Raw genomic sequence first — 17,918 nt, 5'->3', positions numbered from 1 at the left:
GTCTAATGAGGGGAGCGGAGCGCGCGCGCGCGCCATTTATACCGCGTAGCTGCAGTGGCGCCCCCAGCAGAGTATGCAGCGGCTACCGTCGCGTCTCTAGCCCTAAGCTGCTTCGCATTATCGCGCGCGGAGACGCAGGTGTTGCCATTGGTTGCGCAATCCCGGAGAGGAGAGGGGAGGAGCTTCGGAGTGGAGAGGAGGAATGTCGGAGACGAGAGGAGCGTCAGAGAGGAGAGGAGGAATGCCTCGCATACTACTCACGGTTCCCCTACGGGAAGATGACGATGGTGGTTGAACGCGAAGCTATCTCGTGATGGATTCTTTGGTTGGCCAATCCCTAGGGGCATCCTGCCACAATCATCATCAGCGGTGCCTGGCGGAGGGAACAGGCTCGACCATAAGCTGCTTCGCATCTAAAAAACTTGCAATTGTCGGGATTTGAACCCACATCGATACAGGATGTTCCATTCCCACAAGTTTTTTTGTTACGGCGAAAAATCCTTCCGGCCCTGCATGATAAGTTGCCGTACGTGGTGACCGCAGCAGCACCGGTACTGGGAAAAAGTCTTTCGATGGCACAATTAATTCCTTTATCGCGATTCTTTTTTCTTGTTTTTCTTTTTTGGGGAGAGCCATGAATAAACAAACAAACTTTTTTGATTCTGTGCAGATGCCAGGCAAACGAGAAATGCAAAAAGAAATTTTTTCTTTGAAGAGCTTCAAGAGCGCAGTGTCGGCCTCGGGCATTCGCGAACTTTTATCTGCCGGAAATATCGACGTATACTCAATTCCAAATATATTGTTGCATAGACGTTTTTACAGCAACGCATGGCCCGCTCCTTGGATGCACATTTCCGTGAACACTTGAAAAAACGGTAACGCATATTTTCTTAAATTTGAATTGGTTGAAAGGATACGAGTTTAAATGGGAAGGCTGTTTTAGGAGTGGGTTGAAACGGGAAGGTCGTTTCGAGAACGGGGGCACACGAGATGGGTCAAACGGGAAGGCCGTTGAAGAATTGGTTCGAACGGCACGGGTTCAAACGGCAATGGGTTCCTTCGGCCTACCTACACCCGGAAAATCTGTGCTATATACTTATGGCTGGCCCTCTGTACACAAAACGTGGTTTGAAAACATGCTGCCTGAGTTAGCTCTCAATTTTAATGCAAGGAGTATCCCCCCCCCCACCCACCCACTTCCCCCCCCCTTAGCCAGAACCGTGTAATGCCCTGAATTTCCACAAAAATTCAGATTTGGTCAAAATAACACCTGTTTTCGTTATAACAGTGTATGCGGAGATAATTTATCGGGCAGAATTTTAAAAACCAAAATATAAGAAAAATGGTAAAAATGAAATTTTTACAATAATGAGCTCACAAAATAAAAAAATATGTATATTATACATCTCCCCCCAAAACAAAAATAAACAAGAAAGGTCGGCAGAAAACGTTCAAAATGCGAAGAAAAAATAGCGAGAATGACGAACAGTGCTACAAAAATGCAGGTTTGGCGGAAGTACCGTTGGAAATACGAATAAAAAATAGCCTGAACGGATCAACTATGCAGTACCACTTGCATCTTCGAAAAAAAAACAGATAATTAGCGAAGTAAAGGCACTTCATCGGTATAACGGCATAAAGTTACATCATTGGCCAAAAGAAAACAAAATAAAACTAAAAAATGAATAAAATGATCGAACGTCTTTTACTGCTAATAGCCATATTTGGCTGTAAAGAACTCACCCTAGACAAGCGGCATAAGAATGCTATGCAGTAGTAGATAATTCTCTGAATTTGTGCAGATTTTTTCAAGCAAGGTCCTTTCTACTGCTACCAAATAATTACTTGACAGGCGAAAATGGCCTAGGTTGCTGCCGTACAAAAAACAACGATACACAAAATGTTACTTAGTTCATCCTTTTAAATTCCCAGTTCACGTGGCGGCCCCTAACAAAGCAGATAATCCCGCTGACAAAATTGGATTTTCTGTGTTGGAACTACCCAGCCGGGAAAAAAACCCAAAAGCAAACAGCTAAAAATCAGGCCCAGTTCTTGATTCCGAAAAAGACAAAAGATGCTCCGGTTCACGCTACCACCGCAGAATCTGCAGCTGCAGTGAAATCCATTAGATTCGGAATAAATCACAGAACCCGAACTCTCTGCCACCGTTTTAATATTCATACCTGCCTGCTCATTTTCACCTGTTTTTGTTTTTTCGTCGCTGCCACGTACGTTGATTCACCGCTCGAAGTAGAAAGAGTGTTGCAGGAGAAAAGGGTGTTACATTTTAATGAAGCCTCAAGATTCAATACCACGAAATTACTCGCACTTCCCCGAGTGAGTTTCCCGAGTCGAAAAAAGAGAGATTAAATTCGCGTTCCCAGAGGAAACTGGCGACTGGGAATCAGAGAGGCATCGTCAATGATGCAGGCCGAAACCCGCTTCGTTCATTCGCTCGAGTAAAAAGGGCGCTGGGATGAAGCCAGACATACCGCTATCCGTGCTGCCAATTCGTTTTTGTTTGTTTTCTTCCCTCTACATTGAGCCCCCGTTTCAGTCCGTAAGAAGTCTTTTTTTATTTGTTGTACTTGCTCACTAGTAACAGCACCAAAAAAGTAAGCAGACAACAGAGGCCAATAATTTCCAGAACGGGGGAAAAATTAAAACAATCTACGAGTGACAGGGCGAAGCAAGGCACCGATTCCTGCCAGAAATAGCCGCCATAGGTTTTTATCCACATCACCTCTTAGAAATGCATTCTAAGATACACTTATTCGCTCTTTAATTGGTGCTTAAAATAAATTAGGAGTCGTCCCACTGTTTTAAGGTGAATGTCCAGCGAAGCCCGCAAATTTGGCAATGGTAGTGAACGTGGATTTTAAAACTTGACAAGTTTAGAATTTCATCCTAGCCGACAACCATGTGGCTGTCCGCTTCCCTCCCGTCGAAGCAAATGTATTGAGACCAGATGGGAATTATGTAACGTTTACAACTTCACAGTGTCAAGTAAATGAAATTACGCGGATTGGTAGAGTCGTTTTAGTGGGTAACTACCCCATACCTTGTTGCAGGATATTTCCGATAAAATAACAGTTACAGTCGCTTTCTGTAACCATACACCCTCCGTAGATACCCATGTAGTGACAGCAGCCAAAAATTGTATATAGTTTACAATTTCACTGTAAACTAACTCGGAAAAGTAGGTGAAACTCGGAGTAGTGATATAGTCGTGTTAGCGGCCAATCGTCATATAATTATTTTTGGGGAAGTTTTGAAAAAATAATGATTACAGACGTTTTTATGGCCATTCCCAATAAAGTTGGCTTTGTCGAAACGCGTTTTTTCACAAGGACAGGAAATATCCACGGAACCCTGGCCACATACATTGCGCCTTAAAACTTCGTGAAAAGCGGGAAGCTTTCAGCGGCGTCCCATGGCTTGCAAGGTGATTGTGGCCAAAATTATTTTATATTTAATCTTGTGTATGTTCTTACTTACGTTTTGTCTTGCAATTTATCTATCTTTCACGTGGAGAAACAATAGTGGTCATTAATTAAGCCCTTCCATGCCTGCGGTTAACTTAAGCCCAAAGCGTGCTACACGTTGGGAATTTTCACATTCATCGTGGCAGAAACTGCATACAAAGCGAATGACCCATTTTTTTTTTTGTGCGCAGCTCAAATTAGCTGTTAGAAGAGATTCTGAAAAAAGAGAGGAGAAACGGCTTCGCTCTCCACATCAAACGTTCACGATGCGATTCACCGTGAAAACTTGGAAGGGGCATAAGGCTGCAAAAAGTAGTGGACGTTCAGAAAAGCAAAGTGGGACAATGGGTCAGTTTTATAGATACATGTAACCAGAAATACGGTATCGGCAAAACGAGTTACTGTTGTGCGGGAGTGCAAGGTAATTGTTTTGGACGGAACCTCAATGCACATTAAACGTTCACGATGCGATTCACCGTGAAACCTTGGAAGGGGCATACGGCTGCAAAAAAGTAGCGGACGTTCAGAAAAGCAAAGCGGTAATGGGAAAGTTTTATAGATGCTTGCAACCCGAAATACGGTATCGGCAAAGCGAGTTACTGTTGTGCGGGAGTGCAAGGTAATTGTTTTGGATGGAACCTCAAAGTTGCCTGCCTCCAAATGGAAGGAAGCAAAATGCAATCGCCGTTGTTGATGGATAAATGCGCGCGGCGGGCACAGCTCGTGGGTGCACTATAAGAACCTGCTCCGATGTTTTCGGCGCGGAATAGATAATGGGTAACGATGGATCAGAAGACAGGAAAGAGTGTAGTGCAGTTCTTTAAATCCCTTTACGAGGCTTGACTTCGCGAGAGCTGGTACGGCCCTACTCTAACAAAGCTCCGTGAAGGAAGGACAAGGGGATTTTTGCTAAGCAGTCCAGTTGACACTAGCGACGGGCATGCGGAAAAAATCGTGCCACTGTTGGGATTTGTGGCCGGTTATAAAGCGCAATCAACCGTTTAATCGAAACGGGGACATTTCTAAAAGCCCTGAAGTTATTTGGATCAGTAGTTCTGAAGCGTGAACCGCATGGAGCGTTTTCTGCTCGCGAAAACGCGCTGCGGACGCCACAGGAGCGCTGCCGCTGCCGCGTAACCACCGCACGCTGCGCGCGCCGCGGCCGGCGGCGGCAACATGGCGACGGCTTCGGCAGCGAAGTGGTGTCGGTAGGGAGCCTACATGCCGACGGCGGCATGCAGGCTCCCTAGGTGTCGGGAGCTCGAGCGACCACTTCTAAGCGCTCTCTAAAATGCCGCTCAAGGCACGCACGAAGTTGCTTGTGCGGTGAAGGAGCTCATAATGGGGGTGAAAACGGTACTATAAAACATCATCCGCGCTGCTAGTGAAAGCGCCCATTCAATATCTGCTGGGGTGGTAAGCCTAAGCATCCTTGGCGGAGCCAGCCAGCTGTCTCGAGCGCTTCGGAACCACCGCCATGGAGTCGAATAAATGTACGCGCAACGCCGACGCGCGCGAATCGCGTGAAAAAAAAAAAAAAAAAAAAAAAACGCTCCATGTGGTTCGGTCTTTAGGCACTGAAACCGAATTTGTTCACCCCACGGGCGTGCAAAATACTAAAAATACGTGAAAACATGCGTCAACCTGTATTGACACATTAAAAAACGAAAGTCCGGAAAACCCCTCAATATCGATCCTTTGGGTTGTCGGGTGCTTCCAAGAAATCAGATGATATCTATATAACCTTGTAAGCGGCGAATCTATAAAAAACTTAAATTTTGTAATAACACAATTTTGTGAGTACTTTTTTCTACGCAACAACTGTTTCGGTTTGCTGACTAACATTTGAGATTTTGGGGGTGTTGTGAAAATGTTTTAAGGTATTAGGGAAAAAAACTTATGAAAGAAATCGCCGAGAGTTTATTCGATCAGCGCTTAGTCGTTTCGATGAGTAAACTTCATACGCAAAAAAAAAAAACTCCCACCTCCCCTCGCGGGAACCCCTGTGTAGATGCGACGCATAGGCGGAGCGGCGAAGGGACCGCGTTTTATAGCGCGCATAACGTTGAGGGGACTGCGTAAGCCGGTCCCAGTCGATGACGACGTTGGCGTACTTATAAAGCGGCGTGGACTCTAGGTGTTTGAGCCAAGCGTGGATGTTGCTTCGCCGGAGAACGGCACACCGGTTATGCGCAGCGCGCCCGAAGGAGAGGAAACCGCGTAAGAGAGAGTACTGCACATGCGCCGGCCCCAGCGCGTCTGCCGCGGCTATGACGCAACGTGCCGCGGCTATGACGCTACACAATCCAACACAATTCACTTTAATCCAATCAAATCCAATCCAAGCCAAGCCAAACCAATCCAATCCAATCCAAGCCAATCCAATCGAATCCAATCCAATGCCCCTCGCGAGAGAGTGTTCCCTATCGGAGAGGAGAGTGGGCATGGAGGACAGAAAAGTTTAGGAGGGAGCGTCACGTGACAATCGTGAAGCCTAGTCATAAAAAAATAAAAAGGAAAGACTGATGGGAGGTGTTCTATTCACGTGACAGGCAAGCGGTAGTTCTTTGCGCCTCATGTGGCCCTTCGCCGACGCTGCGTGCGTGCGTCTATCCGTTTGGTTGCCGGGCCGTCCGCGTATTCGAGTTTCGGCGACGAGTCGTTGCGCGCAGCTCTGCCTGCAACCCGAAACGCGCAGCGGCCTGATCGTGCGGGCAAAGTGGTCGGACGGGAGAGGCAGAAAACATCTTTGTTTACTGAGCTTTCGGACCCGTCGAAGTTCACGCCGCAGTCGGAGAGTTGTGTGCCGCCGCCGCCGCGTGCAGAAGTGGAGATGATCTCAGGCAAAGTTGAAAAAATCAACCATTTCAACCCTCTCTTTAACCATTTATTGCCAAGGCGCAGTCAGTCCACAATTCAGCAAGGTCCCTCCCAGGCGTAATCTAGCATTCGTTTTTTTTTTTTTTTTTAATATACGTATCGCACCGATCGAGCGGCCCTCAGCGAACAAACAGCCGGCGTACTGCTTGCGACGCGAGGTGGTCAGGTTCTGAACCCTTTGTTTTCCAGTGCACTGAAGTAGATAAAAACGTACCACCACGCCGGAGCACCGAAAAGGTGAACGTATGCAAAAGCGCGCGCGAGCGAAACCAAAGCGAGTCTCACGACCTCCCCGCCGACACGACACTCGTTACGCGCGATAACTCAGCAGAATGCCAAACGCAAACGTCACAGCACACCTGGCAAACACCGCGCAGCTGTAGGCCGCTCCATGCTTGTGAATGTTTACGGCGGCGTGTTCGAGCGATCCAACGTCAGGAGTGAAATTCGGCTTGCAGCTCGTGTGGGTGCTTCATAAGAATGCGATCGAAGTCTCGCCTTGCTTTGAACAGCGACAGCGGCAGTACTTCCACGATGCGAAGCTTGGAACGCAACGCTGGAGAACAATCTTGTACGGCGCCTTCGGCGACGGCGCGCGCCTCCATCTCCGACTCCACCGGCAGTTCTAGTACACTCTACCGGCAGCCAGCCGGAGCCACTAAATGCTACCGCGGGTCTGAGCGTGGTGGATTTTCCATAATGCATTGCGCGGGAGGAGCCCGAGGAGAGGAGAAAGCGGCTTCAGAGGAGGTTGGCTTGCCGAAGCTGGGCCGCCTGACGTCATGCTCCCTCCTAACATTTTTCTTCCTCCATGAGAGTGGGTGAGCGGCGGAGAGCGCAGCTGGCGCGGCGAGGAGAATTGGGGAGGGGCGGACAACGCCGACGACGAAGCCGGAGGGACAAGGCGAGTGAATCAGATGCTCTGCATCTAAAAAAGTTGGCTGCGCTTTTTCGGTTTTGGCCAAGGAATTCTGGGGCTCAAGCGTGCCACCCGTTCGTCTATTGCCGTGGCTGCAATAGCTGTAGTTGCCATCGCATCGTGGTCAAAGTTTTAGCCGTCAGCCGATGGCGCATGCTTAGCGTACGATCCGGCTACGCCGGAAATATGGGTGACAAACTTTTCCAAGCTTGAAGAAGGCTTTTATTTATATAACGTGAGCTTTTTTTTTTTTTAAAGTGGTCGCATCACAACGCACTGGTCTCTTCCGCAGTAATCCGCGATCGCATTCCGGTGAAGGGAAAAAAAGAACCCTACATCTTTTTAAACCTACGATTCTAGGCAATACTTATGTATCCAACTTAATGAGAACTTGGGGTTTTAGATTCCTCATTGCAGTGAAGGATAACCGTATTGTCTCGCCCAATCGTCATTTGAACGCGAGTTACAGCCGCTTCTTGCGGCACTGCTCGGCAGAGTGATGCGAAATGAGGCGAGCTCTGTTCCATAAAAGCCGCTGGTAACTATTCCGATATTGGTGTAAGCCAAAAAGAAGAAACAACTGAAGGCAAACGTTTTAAATTTACGAGAAAAAAAGGTGCCCAAGGTGTCGTTTCCGAGGGAACTTGTTTTAGGTATCAGTAGCTTTCTTTTTTTTTATTTGGTTCACCCTTTTAACAGATGCTGTGACTTACGGGCATCAGTTTCCAAGGATGTCACAACGATTTGATCAAAAGCGACCTCCGAGTCAGCCCTCTTAGCCCTGAACTCCTACGTCTACTAATCTGCTCAAGGACCTTCCCTAACTTTGGGTATAATGCTTCAAAGGGCACGTCTGGCTTCATAATGGGTAAACAAAGTCGACTGCAAGATATATAAATATGTTGAAGTATGTTTGTGTCTTTCCTATCATCTGAAGATGTTCCTGAGTACAAAAAAAAAGGTGTTCTCAGCCTGAATGACGCTTTCTGTCGATCATCCAGCAACCATTCTCGTTACGTACTTGGGTACGTCGTACACACAAAGTCCATAGCGCGCACGTGGCGAACTTCTCTTTATGAGCACCCTTTCTCCCTCCTGCTCTCCTCCCCTGTGCGTTCTAATTAGCGCCCAAAAGTCAGCACTTGTATCCTCAAAAGCGCGAGGAGTTTGAGCGAGTTTGGGCTGTTTGCGCGTACTGCTGGAAAGAGATGTTGCAGTACTTGGCTTGGTCTTTCAAAGACGCCGAGGAAACGGCTTTCTACCCCGCGCTGAAAGTCAGCGCAATCGCGGCGGTGACCCTTTCGTTGTTAGTCCGCGCAAGCCTCAAGCTCAGAGGGACATAAGCTCGGAGTCTTGGTATTTCTCGGCGGGAAAAACACAGCCCGAATGCGGCTCTCTCGGCCCGCAGGCTCGCAATCGAGGGCTGCCGAACACAAAAGCGCCGGCTGCGGCTTCAACGCCGCGTGAAATTAACTCGTTCACCCGGCCCTCCCTTTTGTGCACGACGTGGTTGTTGGAAAGCCTCGGGGCCTTCTGCGAATGCCCGTGCTCGCTTTTATATCTGCATTTCCTTTCGTAAAACGGGGATCCATTGATTTGACCACGCAAATGACGGCCCCGAAACGTGCTCTGCGCTTGCCGGGCCTTGCAGAGAAGAAATTTTCCTGAGCGCGGGTGCCAGCGTTTTTCTCCTTGCTGAATCGTCACAAAGGCCACATCGATCTCGCAGCGCCCTTGTTCCCTCCACATCGCTGCAATTCTGACTCCGTTTCTTCTTATTCCTCAGGTTTTCTGTCTCCGATAATTTGGAAAATGCCGGCAGATCTTTTATTGGTTGCGCACCAGGCAAGGTGCTAAAAGAATTTTCGAGAACGATGGTGCTGCTTCTACACATGCACAAAGGTACCTTTTCCCCCTTCATCCTTGCCCTTTTTCTGTATTAAGCGTCAAATTAAGTTTGTTTTCTTTTTCACAACAAGCACTCGTTAAGCTCCATATCCTTGCCCTTTTTCTGAATTGAGTTTCGCTCAACTCAAACCAAATTTGTTTTCATTTTCACAACAAGCACTCGTTAAGCTTCGTATTTTGAAACCGATGCGACACACGGAGAGCTAAGGTATGCTTCCCGATTTTAGTTTCCCAGTTTCGTCTTTTTCTGCGCACTCATTTATTGGAGTCAAAAAAGAAGTTTCTATTAAAAAGTTGTTTTCTATTAGGCGTGTTTTTCAGTTTTTATTAGAGATCAATATTTTACAGCTTCTTTCATATCATTCATAATCATCCTGGCCCTATACACCAACCATGTTCATGAATTTTATGTCCCTTCACGTTTTTTTTTTTTACTGAGATAATTAAACATTTAATTGTCCGACTAAGTTATCATCAAGAACCTTGTTTTTGGCGCTCTTTGCCCTTGTTGGCCTTTCGCCATTGAACCCAAACCATCATCATCATCAAAAAAGAAGTTATGCACGCCATATTCACCGAAACAAAATCTCGACGTGTTTGTCCAGCAGGAGGGCCTCTCTTACCTTTTGACCGTAAAGATAACGACGACTAAGTACACACAAAACTAAAACAACAGCAACAACATTAACAACAAAACAGTTCGAGGTGCTTATGCTCCCCTACCCTCCGGCGCAGAAGTCACCAGAGATGCAGGGTGCTCTGCGCCACGCAGAACGCCACGCCCTGTTCCAACGGTCAGTCAACGGCGTTCAATTGGATATCCATGGTTTCACAACTACGACTCATATCATGCGCTTTGTGGCCTCGGAGTTTTTCAGATTCATTTTTTTTCCATACTCTCAACAAAGTTCCGCGGCGTAATGTATGCTTAATCCTGGTCTCTTAATTTCGCGAAATAAGGACATATTTTAAAAATAAGATGAATCAAAAGTATAGTGAGATAAGAAAGAAATGCGGATTCAAATTTTTAGATGCTTACAACATAATTTAAGACTACCTCGCGAACAGCCCATTGGTTAAGCCGCAAAATATATACCATATACAGTTTACGAGAACAGTGTTATAGTTAGGCAACGCGAGCATAAACACGGCGTGGGTAGGGTGCGGGTAAGCTAAGGAGATAGGAATCGCGGTAGAGATATTGCTGCCGGGAAGAAGAGCGATGGGGAGTGCAACACACAAAAAAATGTGAGAACATAGTGCAACATGCAAGAAAAAGCAAGGCAAGTAAGGACTTTTTCAAAATGATTCAAATGGTTCGAACAAAAATAGCGGGAAATGTAAAGCTTCGGACGCTACGGTTGCTCCCATTTCCGCCACCAGATTCAAACAGCGATGCTGCTGGTTCGCGCTATCCGCGGTCCTGCGAGACTTCGAGTGCACCCAATGGTATCACTCGCTTCACTTGGTTTCTGTTATAAAGCAGAGATATATTTTACCGGTCCAAGTTTGCTGGGAACTTCAGCGATAAAATCCTTCGCGGAGACAGCGATCAACAAAAGGCAAGTATGCGCATGACGGCTCGGGAGAAAGCCGTTTCTCCACCAAATCCCGGAATTCGCCCGCTCTGAGAAGCTGAACCAAAATGTCTAGATCCAAATAGAGACAGTTGAGAGGATGGGAGAGAAGCTATGGTCAAACTACAAAAGGAAATGCCATTGTAACGTGCGTCTGTCTTTTCTTCGTGTGTGTCTTCTAAATAGGCGTGGCCGCCATCGATTTTTTAGAGGTGAATACGGGAGCAGGGTGAGTTTTTCACCAAGTAGCTGAGTAAAAAGAGAGAGGTTTTACGCGAGCCTAACGGGGATTACCGTTCGAAAGCAATATAAATCGGATGAGAAATCCTTTAGTAAATGCAGAAGCCGGGAGTCCCACGAATTTTGACGTTTGCTGTTTGTAATTAGTCATGATAAAACCAAAAGATGACGCATACTGCGCGAAAATATGCTTCATTTCACCAATTTTTTGCCAAGATCAAGATTTTAATTTTAACATATTTTGAATTTAAAAGATTTTGAATTTAGAGTAATATACATGATTTTGAATTTAAGCAGAATTACACGGGTTAGGGTAACGGGAAGGGAGAGGATGAGGAGGAGGTTGACTTAGGCGCTTAACTAATGTCCGGGCGAGCTTATCGGCCGGACCTCAGTTTCCACAGTAGGTTGAGGGTGAAATTGAAGGACGATGTAGAATGGATGTTTCTGTTTGCCATTACAGTTGCCAAGCACTCTCGTCATGACGGATTTGGAAAAGGCTGTGACATCTCGTGCTTCGTACTGTGTAAGGCTTGATTACCTCAGCAGAGTAGTGGTCTGGGCGGGTTGGTACACAGAGACGTGTAGAAGCGCAGCACAAGCTACTTGGTTTCTCTCGTTCCTCGTTCAACCCAGTACCACGTGACCGCATTTTTGGGCCAAGTATGTCTACTATTCGATTCTTAATCCTTGAAAAAACACATGTGATGAATTTACTTCCATACACCACTAGAAAATAAAACTATTTTTAGCATATAACTGCCTGAAATTTTAGCGCAGTATCGAGCAACGCTAGAAACACTTAAAGGAACCCTGCAACACTTTCGATAAGCGCTTTCACTCTTTCCTTCGCGTCTGGAACAACTGCGAAAGCTATAATTATCGCCAGCACAGAGCGGCATGGCGTGATTTGCTCGTCGCACCAGATACGCCTTCCGTTTCTAACTTTGTTTTTGTGGCTTTGTATAAAAGTTGCCATCGAAAAGCGTTCATTGCTGAAACTGCAGGAAAATCGGCCAACAGCCGCTACGTAGCATCAGTGACGTATTTCGAGCCGTCGAAGAACGTCAACACCGGGAAAGAGCAAAAAATCTTTTGAGCAAGTTTACAAGTTATCTGATGAGCATATAGCAGTAATTTTTGACTGAGTACTACTTTGCGACCCCCCTAATCTAAGTACTTGGTGTGTTGGGTGACTACGTTCTGCGTGCACTTAAAATTTCAAAAATAGTTGAAAAAAGTGTTGCAGGGTCTCTTTAAGGGCCCTGGACGGCACAACGTGGAGGCTAGACTACAAGAAAGTGTTTTTGTCCATCAACTATCGAAGATACGAGAATCAAAGCTTCAAAAGTAACAGGTACTCTACTCGGATGAGAGGCACGTCCAGTATGCTTCGCTTCGAGAGCCGCGTATTGAGCACCCCCGGTTACAATGGGGGCATCGGATCTATTTATCTAGGCCCGAATGCCTGCGTTTCTCTTCGGGCATTTTTTTTTTCGTTGCCGGTATCCTGATCGGCTCTGGCCAAACATTCGACGCTTCCCACTCATTCCTGCATCGCACCCCTTTAACCAGGTCTAAGTATCTTTAATTAACGGGAGAAGAACATGGCGCCCTGCTTTGAAACTGCTTGTGATGGTGCTGAACTTTCAACTGGTGTATTTGTTTACTAATCTACATTCATACGGATTCCACGTGTGCGATTCCAGAGTGTAGGTTAACTTCTAAACGTGATTAGTGAACAAAGCGCTGGTTATTGGAAGCGGAAATTCTAGGCCGGATGAACAAATTCGTTCTGCATAATTATCTAAAAGGAGTTGCATTGTGATTCCTGCATGACGCAACAAAATGGCGCTGTGATTTGGGTTTATCTAACGCAATGAAACTTTAAAATGTTTCACTGACCACCTGACAGTGCATCCAGTAATGTCAGGAAGCCACTTCACACCCTCAATGAAAGAAAACCCTGCTAGATTAATCATAATTTGCCTGTGCCGCAACCAATCTCCCAACACAGTTGAAAGCATCTCTTAACGACTACGAGGCCTCAAAAAGCACACCACAACATTTCGAGGTCATTGGATCGTTACATCACCCAGGGTCACATGCGACGTACCCTCACGATTACACGGCAAGAATGTTTGCTAAAACCAGGAAATTCTGTTCTGAACTCACTACAGACCTGCAAAGAAGCACATAGTGGTACAGCGAGTGTGAATGTCCGCGCTGGCACAGAAAAAATCGCACACAGATATACTTTCAAATAAAGAAGAATGCTCGAAGAAGCGCGACTACGATATCCAGACACAGGTGAGCGGGCTTGCACAACATGTTTGAATTTATTTTGGCCCAAGCTGAAGAATAAGTGAAGAAGGCTGTCGAAAACACATTCTCTGGCAGGCTTTGAGGTGGCGAAACTTCGTCCTGGTAGTGCTCAAGTCCAGATGGACAAAACAGGGTAAGGCAAAACACAAAAAAAGCAACGCAACGCAAGCTCCTGCCTGTGTCCTTGTTTGAAACCGTCGGTGCTCATGCGTGGTGGTCCCGGCGTGGAGCAGCCGGAACCGGGGAAAGAACCTTCTATGTTGCGGCTCTAATAGAAATCCGAGGATGAGTGTGGGCCCCTTTCGTGAATCCGTGTGCACCTTTGCAGCAGAGAGGCCGTGCTCGTCGGGGCTGGCTGAGGCTAGGGTGGCAGGGGACGCCTTGTGGTCTCGCTTTTTCTTCTTCTCCGAAGGTGGACAGCGTACGGCTACCCGCGGCGGCGCGGCGTGCGTCTTCAGGAGGGAAAGATGACGCGCGACCAGAACTTGTCCTTCTTTCGCCCGTCTGCTCTCCGGGAAGGCGTGGTGTCTTGTTGGCCCACAGCGGCCCCGCCGGCCGCGCCGGCCGAGGCCAGAGCTGGCGGCACATTCTTGCCCCCGCTTGCCTGGGCCAGGCCGTCGTCAATGCCGGCGTTCTTGCCCCGGAACCTGAAGAACGGGCACTGCAGCTTACCGGCCTTGGGTTCGGGGCTCTCCAAGAAGCGCACCGACCCGCCGCTGTATTCGTCGTTGTCGTCCTGCTGAGAATGCGGCCAGTCGCTCTTGGCTTTCCGCGTTTTGTTGGAGGACTGCGAGACTTTCCATCTGAGGCCCAGGAACGACGTCTTCCCGGCGGCCTTGAACGGGCAGTGTTCCTGGCTGTCCGTGCTGTTGGCGGGGCAGTCTGAAGAGGAGTCTTCGGCACTGGTTGTGTTGGCGGCGACGTTTGTCGGCGGTGGGGCCGCGGCAGCGCTGTCGACGATCACTGCGAGTCTCTCGTCGGTTCTGCCGGAGGGCACCTGCCCTTCGGACGAGGCCTGCGTGCGGGTCTCGAACAGGGGTTCACCGCCATTGGTCTCCTCCTGGGTGGTCGGAGGCGCAGCGTCTGCCTCGTTTGAAGTTAATCTGTTTTTGATGAAAATGCCAATCTGCAACAAGAGAAAATGCGGGGTGGTTTGTAGTATACCGTTGTATATGTATGTATGTCTGCAATGTATTTACGTGTGTGTGTATGCATGTACGTAATGCATTTATGTATGTATGTGCACATGCACACGCGCACACCGATAACCTGCGCAGCTAGAGCCCCTCAATGGGAGTTAGTGGTGGCCATAAATGCACCAGAAATCGTAAAGAAATTCCAGAAATTGTCTACTAACGCGTAAGTGTTCTTGCTAATCGCTATGCCATACACCGAGCACTTTTAATGTTTGCTTGAGTAATATACGCGAATAGATTGCTTAAAAGACATTTTACTACGGGCAATGTAAGCAATCATCAAAGTTTGAAGGTCCCAAGTATCCCCATGAATGTACACATTAAGTTCCTTCAAAGCCCGCTTCTATAAAGTGTAATCCTAGGGCAGTGAGCCACGCATTCTTGCTTTTTTAAATTCTTTCTTATCAATTTTGAAAGCGTCAATCTTCTACATTTTCACTTCTATAAACATTTCATTTATTTTGAAAGTAGGATGCATTACGCTTTTCTAGTGGGGTTATCGCCAACGAACGCTCGCGCATTAAAACAAAGTGTCTGCTGCGTTGACAGACACAACGGGAAAGCTGACCATTTCTCGCACACTGCTGCCCAGAATAAGGAATTTATATTTTCTTTTAGCTGACTACCGTTTACAGTGAGAAACTAAACATGGCGGTGAAAAAGGGCTCGTGACTAGCTTAGATTAGGGTGAGGAGCTAAGGACAACTCATTTCTTTACAGATGCCTTATTCTCTTCACTATAGGCTGCAAAAGCGTCCCGTTGGCGTCTGGATATCGCGAGTGGCATGGCCGCACCTCGTCCGCCTCGAACGTGGGCGACGGCACGGAGGAGGAGCGTCGCACGGGCGAGGAGGACGGGGACAGGAGCAGGCTGTCGTCGGCAGGCTGCTGCACGGCGGCCGCCGGCCGGGCGGCGGCGAAAGGCTGCGCCGCCATGTCCACGAGGTAGCACTTGAGAGGGAAGTCTCCCACGTCCAGGTTGTCCTCGAACACGTAGTCCTGCTTCGTCAGGTGCCTGCATGCACAGGGTTGGTTACGTCGAGGGCCGAGAAGTCGAGGGCACAGGAGTCGGAGAGAAGGGGGAGGGAGGACAGCTAGAAAGGTTTAAGGACGATCATCACTTTTGCGAATTGCGCAAAATATTGACCAAAAATCTTGGCAATTTTGAAGGAGCTGAAAAAAAAAATGAAGGAAGCAGTCATGTATTCTTTCTTTATTCGCCGCGATATCATTGTGGGCGAGCCAAACGGTACGCCTCCTCCATTACACGCTACAGATGTGTGCAGGCTCGATTCCACCTTCAGGCGGCCGCTCGCTTATGGCTTCCGCCGCACGCTCGCTTCTGGTTGGCAGTGTTGACGTCTTCCGCGCGACGGCTGATAGGCGCGGCCGATAACCCCGGCACCTGCGGACGGCTAGCTCTCATGTAAAATCACTCATTGAGCCTAATAACGTTCTCGCATTAATAAACGCAACTACTAACAGTGTGCCTTTGCATCAGCAAATAGTGGCAGCTGCTTCCCGTACTGGTTTCGTGAAGACACGAAAACATGTATATGATCGACCCTATACAGCTCCAGGGACTTCCAGGCACTTCAGTACTTTTTACAATCGCCGTGAATCGCCGAAGACAAAAAGATCACAGGTTACGTTTACAACACCATTCTGTCTGAATATAGAAAGGCCCACTTGACGTAATGGCTGCAATGCCTAAACGTAAGTGAGTCGCGAAGTTCTAATGCTAAGAATTACAATAGCGATGCTTATAAGTGTAACAATACAACAAGATGATATTAGATGTTTTTCAACAAGTCTATAACAAACTGGGCATGCTTCCAATTTAATTGTCAATACAGCTCAATCCGAGCCTGACTTAGAGAATAAAATGGTGTGGTGGAGTTAAAACAAGAGGACTGCTCTGGAGAAGATAAAGGCGATAGGTGTTTTTCGGACGGCAGCGGATATAAGATAGGCACTGGACTGCTTGCCAGGATTTTGCTTAAGTGTATTAGGCGCAATTAGGGTTGCGCACTATTACTATAGGACATCTAAGGTCGCGTTGACCTGCGTTCAATACGAAAAATCTCAAAGGTTCCAATCACGAGCTGCTTCATTCCTAGACGGAAGGCCCGCTCGCTACAGACCTCTTGCGCCAATGTACTATCGTGATACAATCAATCACTCAATCTACTATCGGGATACATTGAAATACGAACAACAGAGTGCGTGGCTGTCAGTACATGCCGTGCGTCCTTGCGAAGGGCTGCATATGCGCAGTAGGAATAAGTTACGGGAGTTCGTAACCAACCTCGGTGTGGAAAAACCATCATTTCATCATCTGTTGAGCGCTCGGCACGAAATAAAAAAAAATAAAGGATAGCTGCGTGCGCCGTTTTCGCTCAGCGTAGTGACGAAGGTAGATAAATGCTCGCGTGAGCAGGCACCGAACGCGGCGTTGAGACAAACCGAAGGGCCCACATGCCGAACGTCGGTCTTTCCATACCAATGTTGGACACGAACTCTCGTAACTTGTCTGCACTACGCGTACGCGACTCGTTGTCGCCAGTATGCGCGGTATGTATTGGAAACCCCGCGCTCTGTTGTTCGTATTTCAACGCATCACGATAGTATACTACCCAAAGCTATGTGCCAGCATCTCAACCGGCTATCGCCCAGTGCCCAAAAGAGCTGCTCCAGGATAAGCGGCCTCAATGACAGTGCCACTCTGTGAAACCGGACGAAAATAGAGAGAGTAAAAAAAAAAATAGCAAGGTTCGCATACTATCCTTGGTAGCCTTCAAGACGGCAGTTTATGGGCTTCGTATCTCGAAGAAAGGGTAGCGATAATGGCGCATATTCTGTTCTGATCACGTCATCACGAACGCTTTACGTTTTAACGCGTTGCGTTTGTGACTTGGCTGTTGATAACGCTCTTGTTGTGTAGGGTAGGATGCTGATGTCCGAATTCTTTGAACTCGATCAAAAACCATAGTGGTTACTACCCAGCTAATGACTCCTCGAGCCACCAGGATGTGTGAACTGGTGCCCCTGCTCCCGAGTCAAACGTCAGCGCAGTAGGCCTATGGAGCCGCCGGGCAAAACATTGAGGCCATTTTTGGTTTTCTTATTGCGACAGTGATAGAACGAACGCCCTTGCATCATGCAAGAGCAGCCTAATTGAGAGAGTTCGGCATTTCTATCACCACACCTTAGCGAGGCTCGTCACGGCGGTAACGTTTCAAGCAAAAGTAACAACTCCTTAAAAGGGGAATCGCGTAGGCTTAACGAGTGACACGGCGTGGTGTGCCTTTGCGTAATCCGGTCCCCCTGTTCGTGTACGGGTGAAACCACAGCAGCCAAGAACTAAATTGCCGGGCCAAATGAACGT

At 47.6% G+C, this 17,918-nt stretch overlaps 1 protein-coding gene across 1 annotated transcript in view; it reads right to left on the bottom strand.

The window, feature by feature from the left end:
• Positions 1 to 13,341: 13,341 nt before the first annotated feature.
• LOC144173957 (guanylate cyclase soluble subunit beta-1-like) overlaps positions 13,342 to 17,918 on the bottom strand; it is a 156,642-nt gene continuing 152,065 nt past the window's right edge. Inside the window, exons 11-12 of the mRNA XM_077702332.1 lie at positions 15,326 to 15,545; positions 13,342 to 14,460 (exon numbers count right to left, since the gene is read on the bottom strand). Of these exons, the coding sequence (XP_077558458.1) occupies positions 13,789 to 14,460; positions 15,326 to 15,545 (892 nt within the window). The 3' untranslated portion in view covers positions 13,342 to 13,788. The remainder of the gene's footprint in view (positions 14,461 to 15,325; positions 15,546 to 17,918) is intronic.

The sequence above is a fragment of the Haemaphysalis longicornis genome, unplaced genomic scaffold (genome assembly GCF_048455015.1).
Source record: "Haemaphysalis longicornis isolate Haplotype H1 unplaced genomic scaffold, Haemaphysalis longicornis Haplotype H1 scaffold_3, whole genome shotgun sequence".
NCBI lineage: Eukaryota > Metazoa > Arthropoda > Arachnida > Ixodida > Ixodidae > Haemaphysalis > Haemaphysalis longicornis.
The sequence above is the reverse complement of the archived record's forward strand: the minus strand, read 5'-3'. Positions and strand labels throughout refer to the sequence as shown.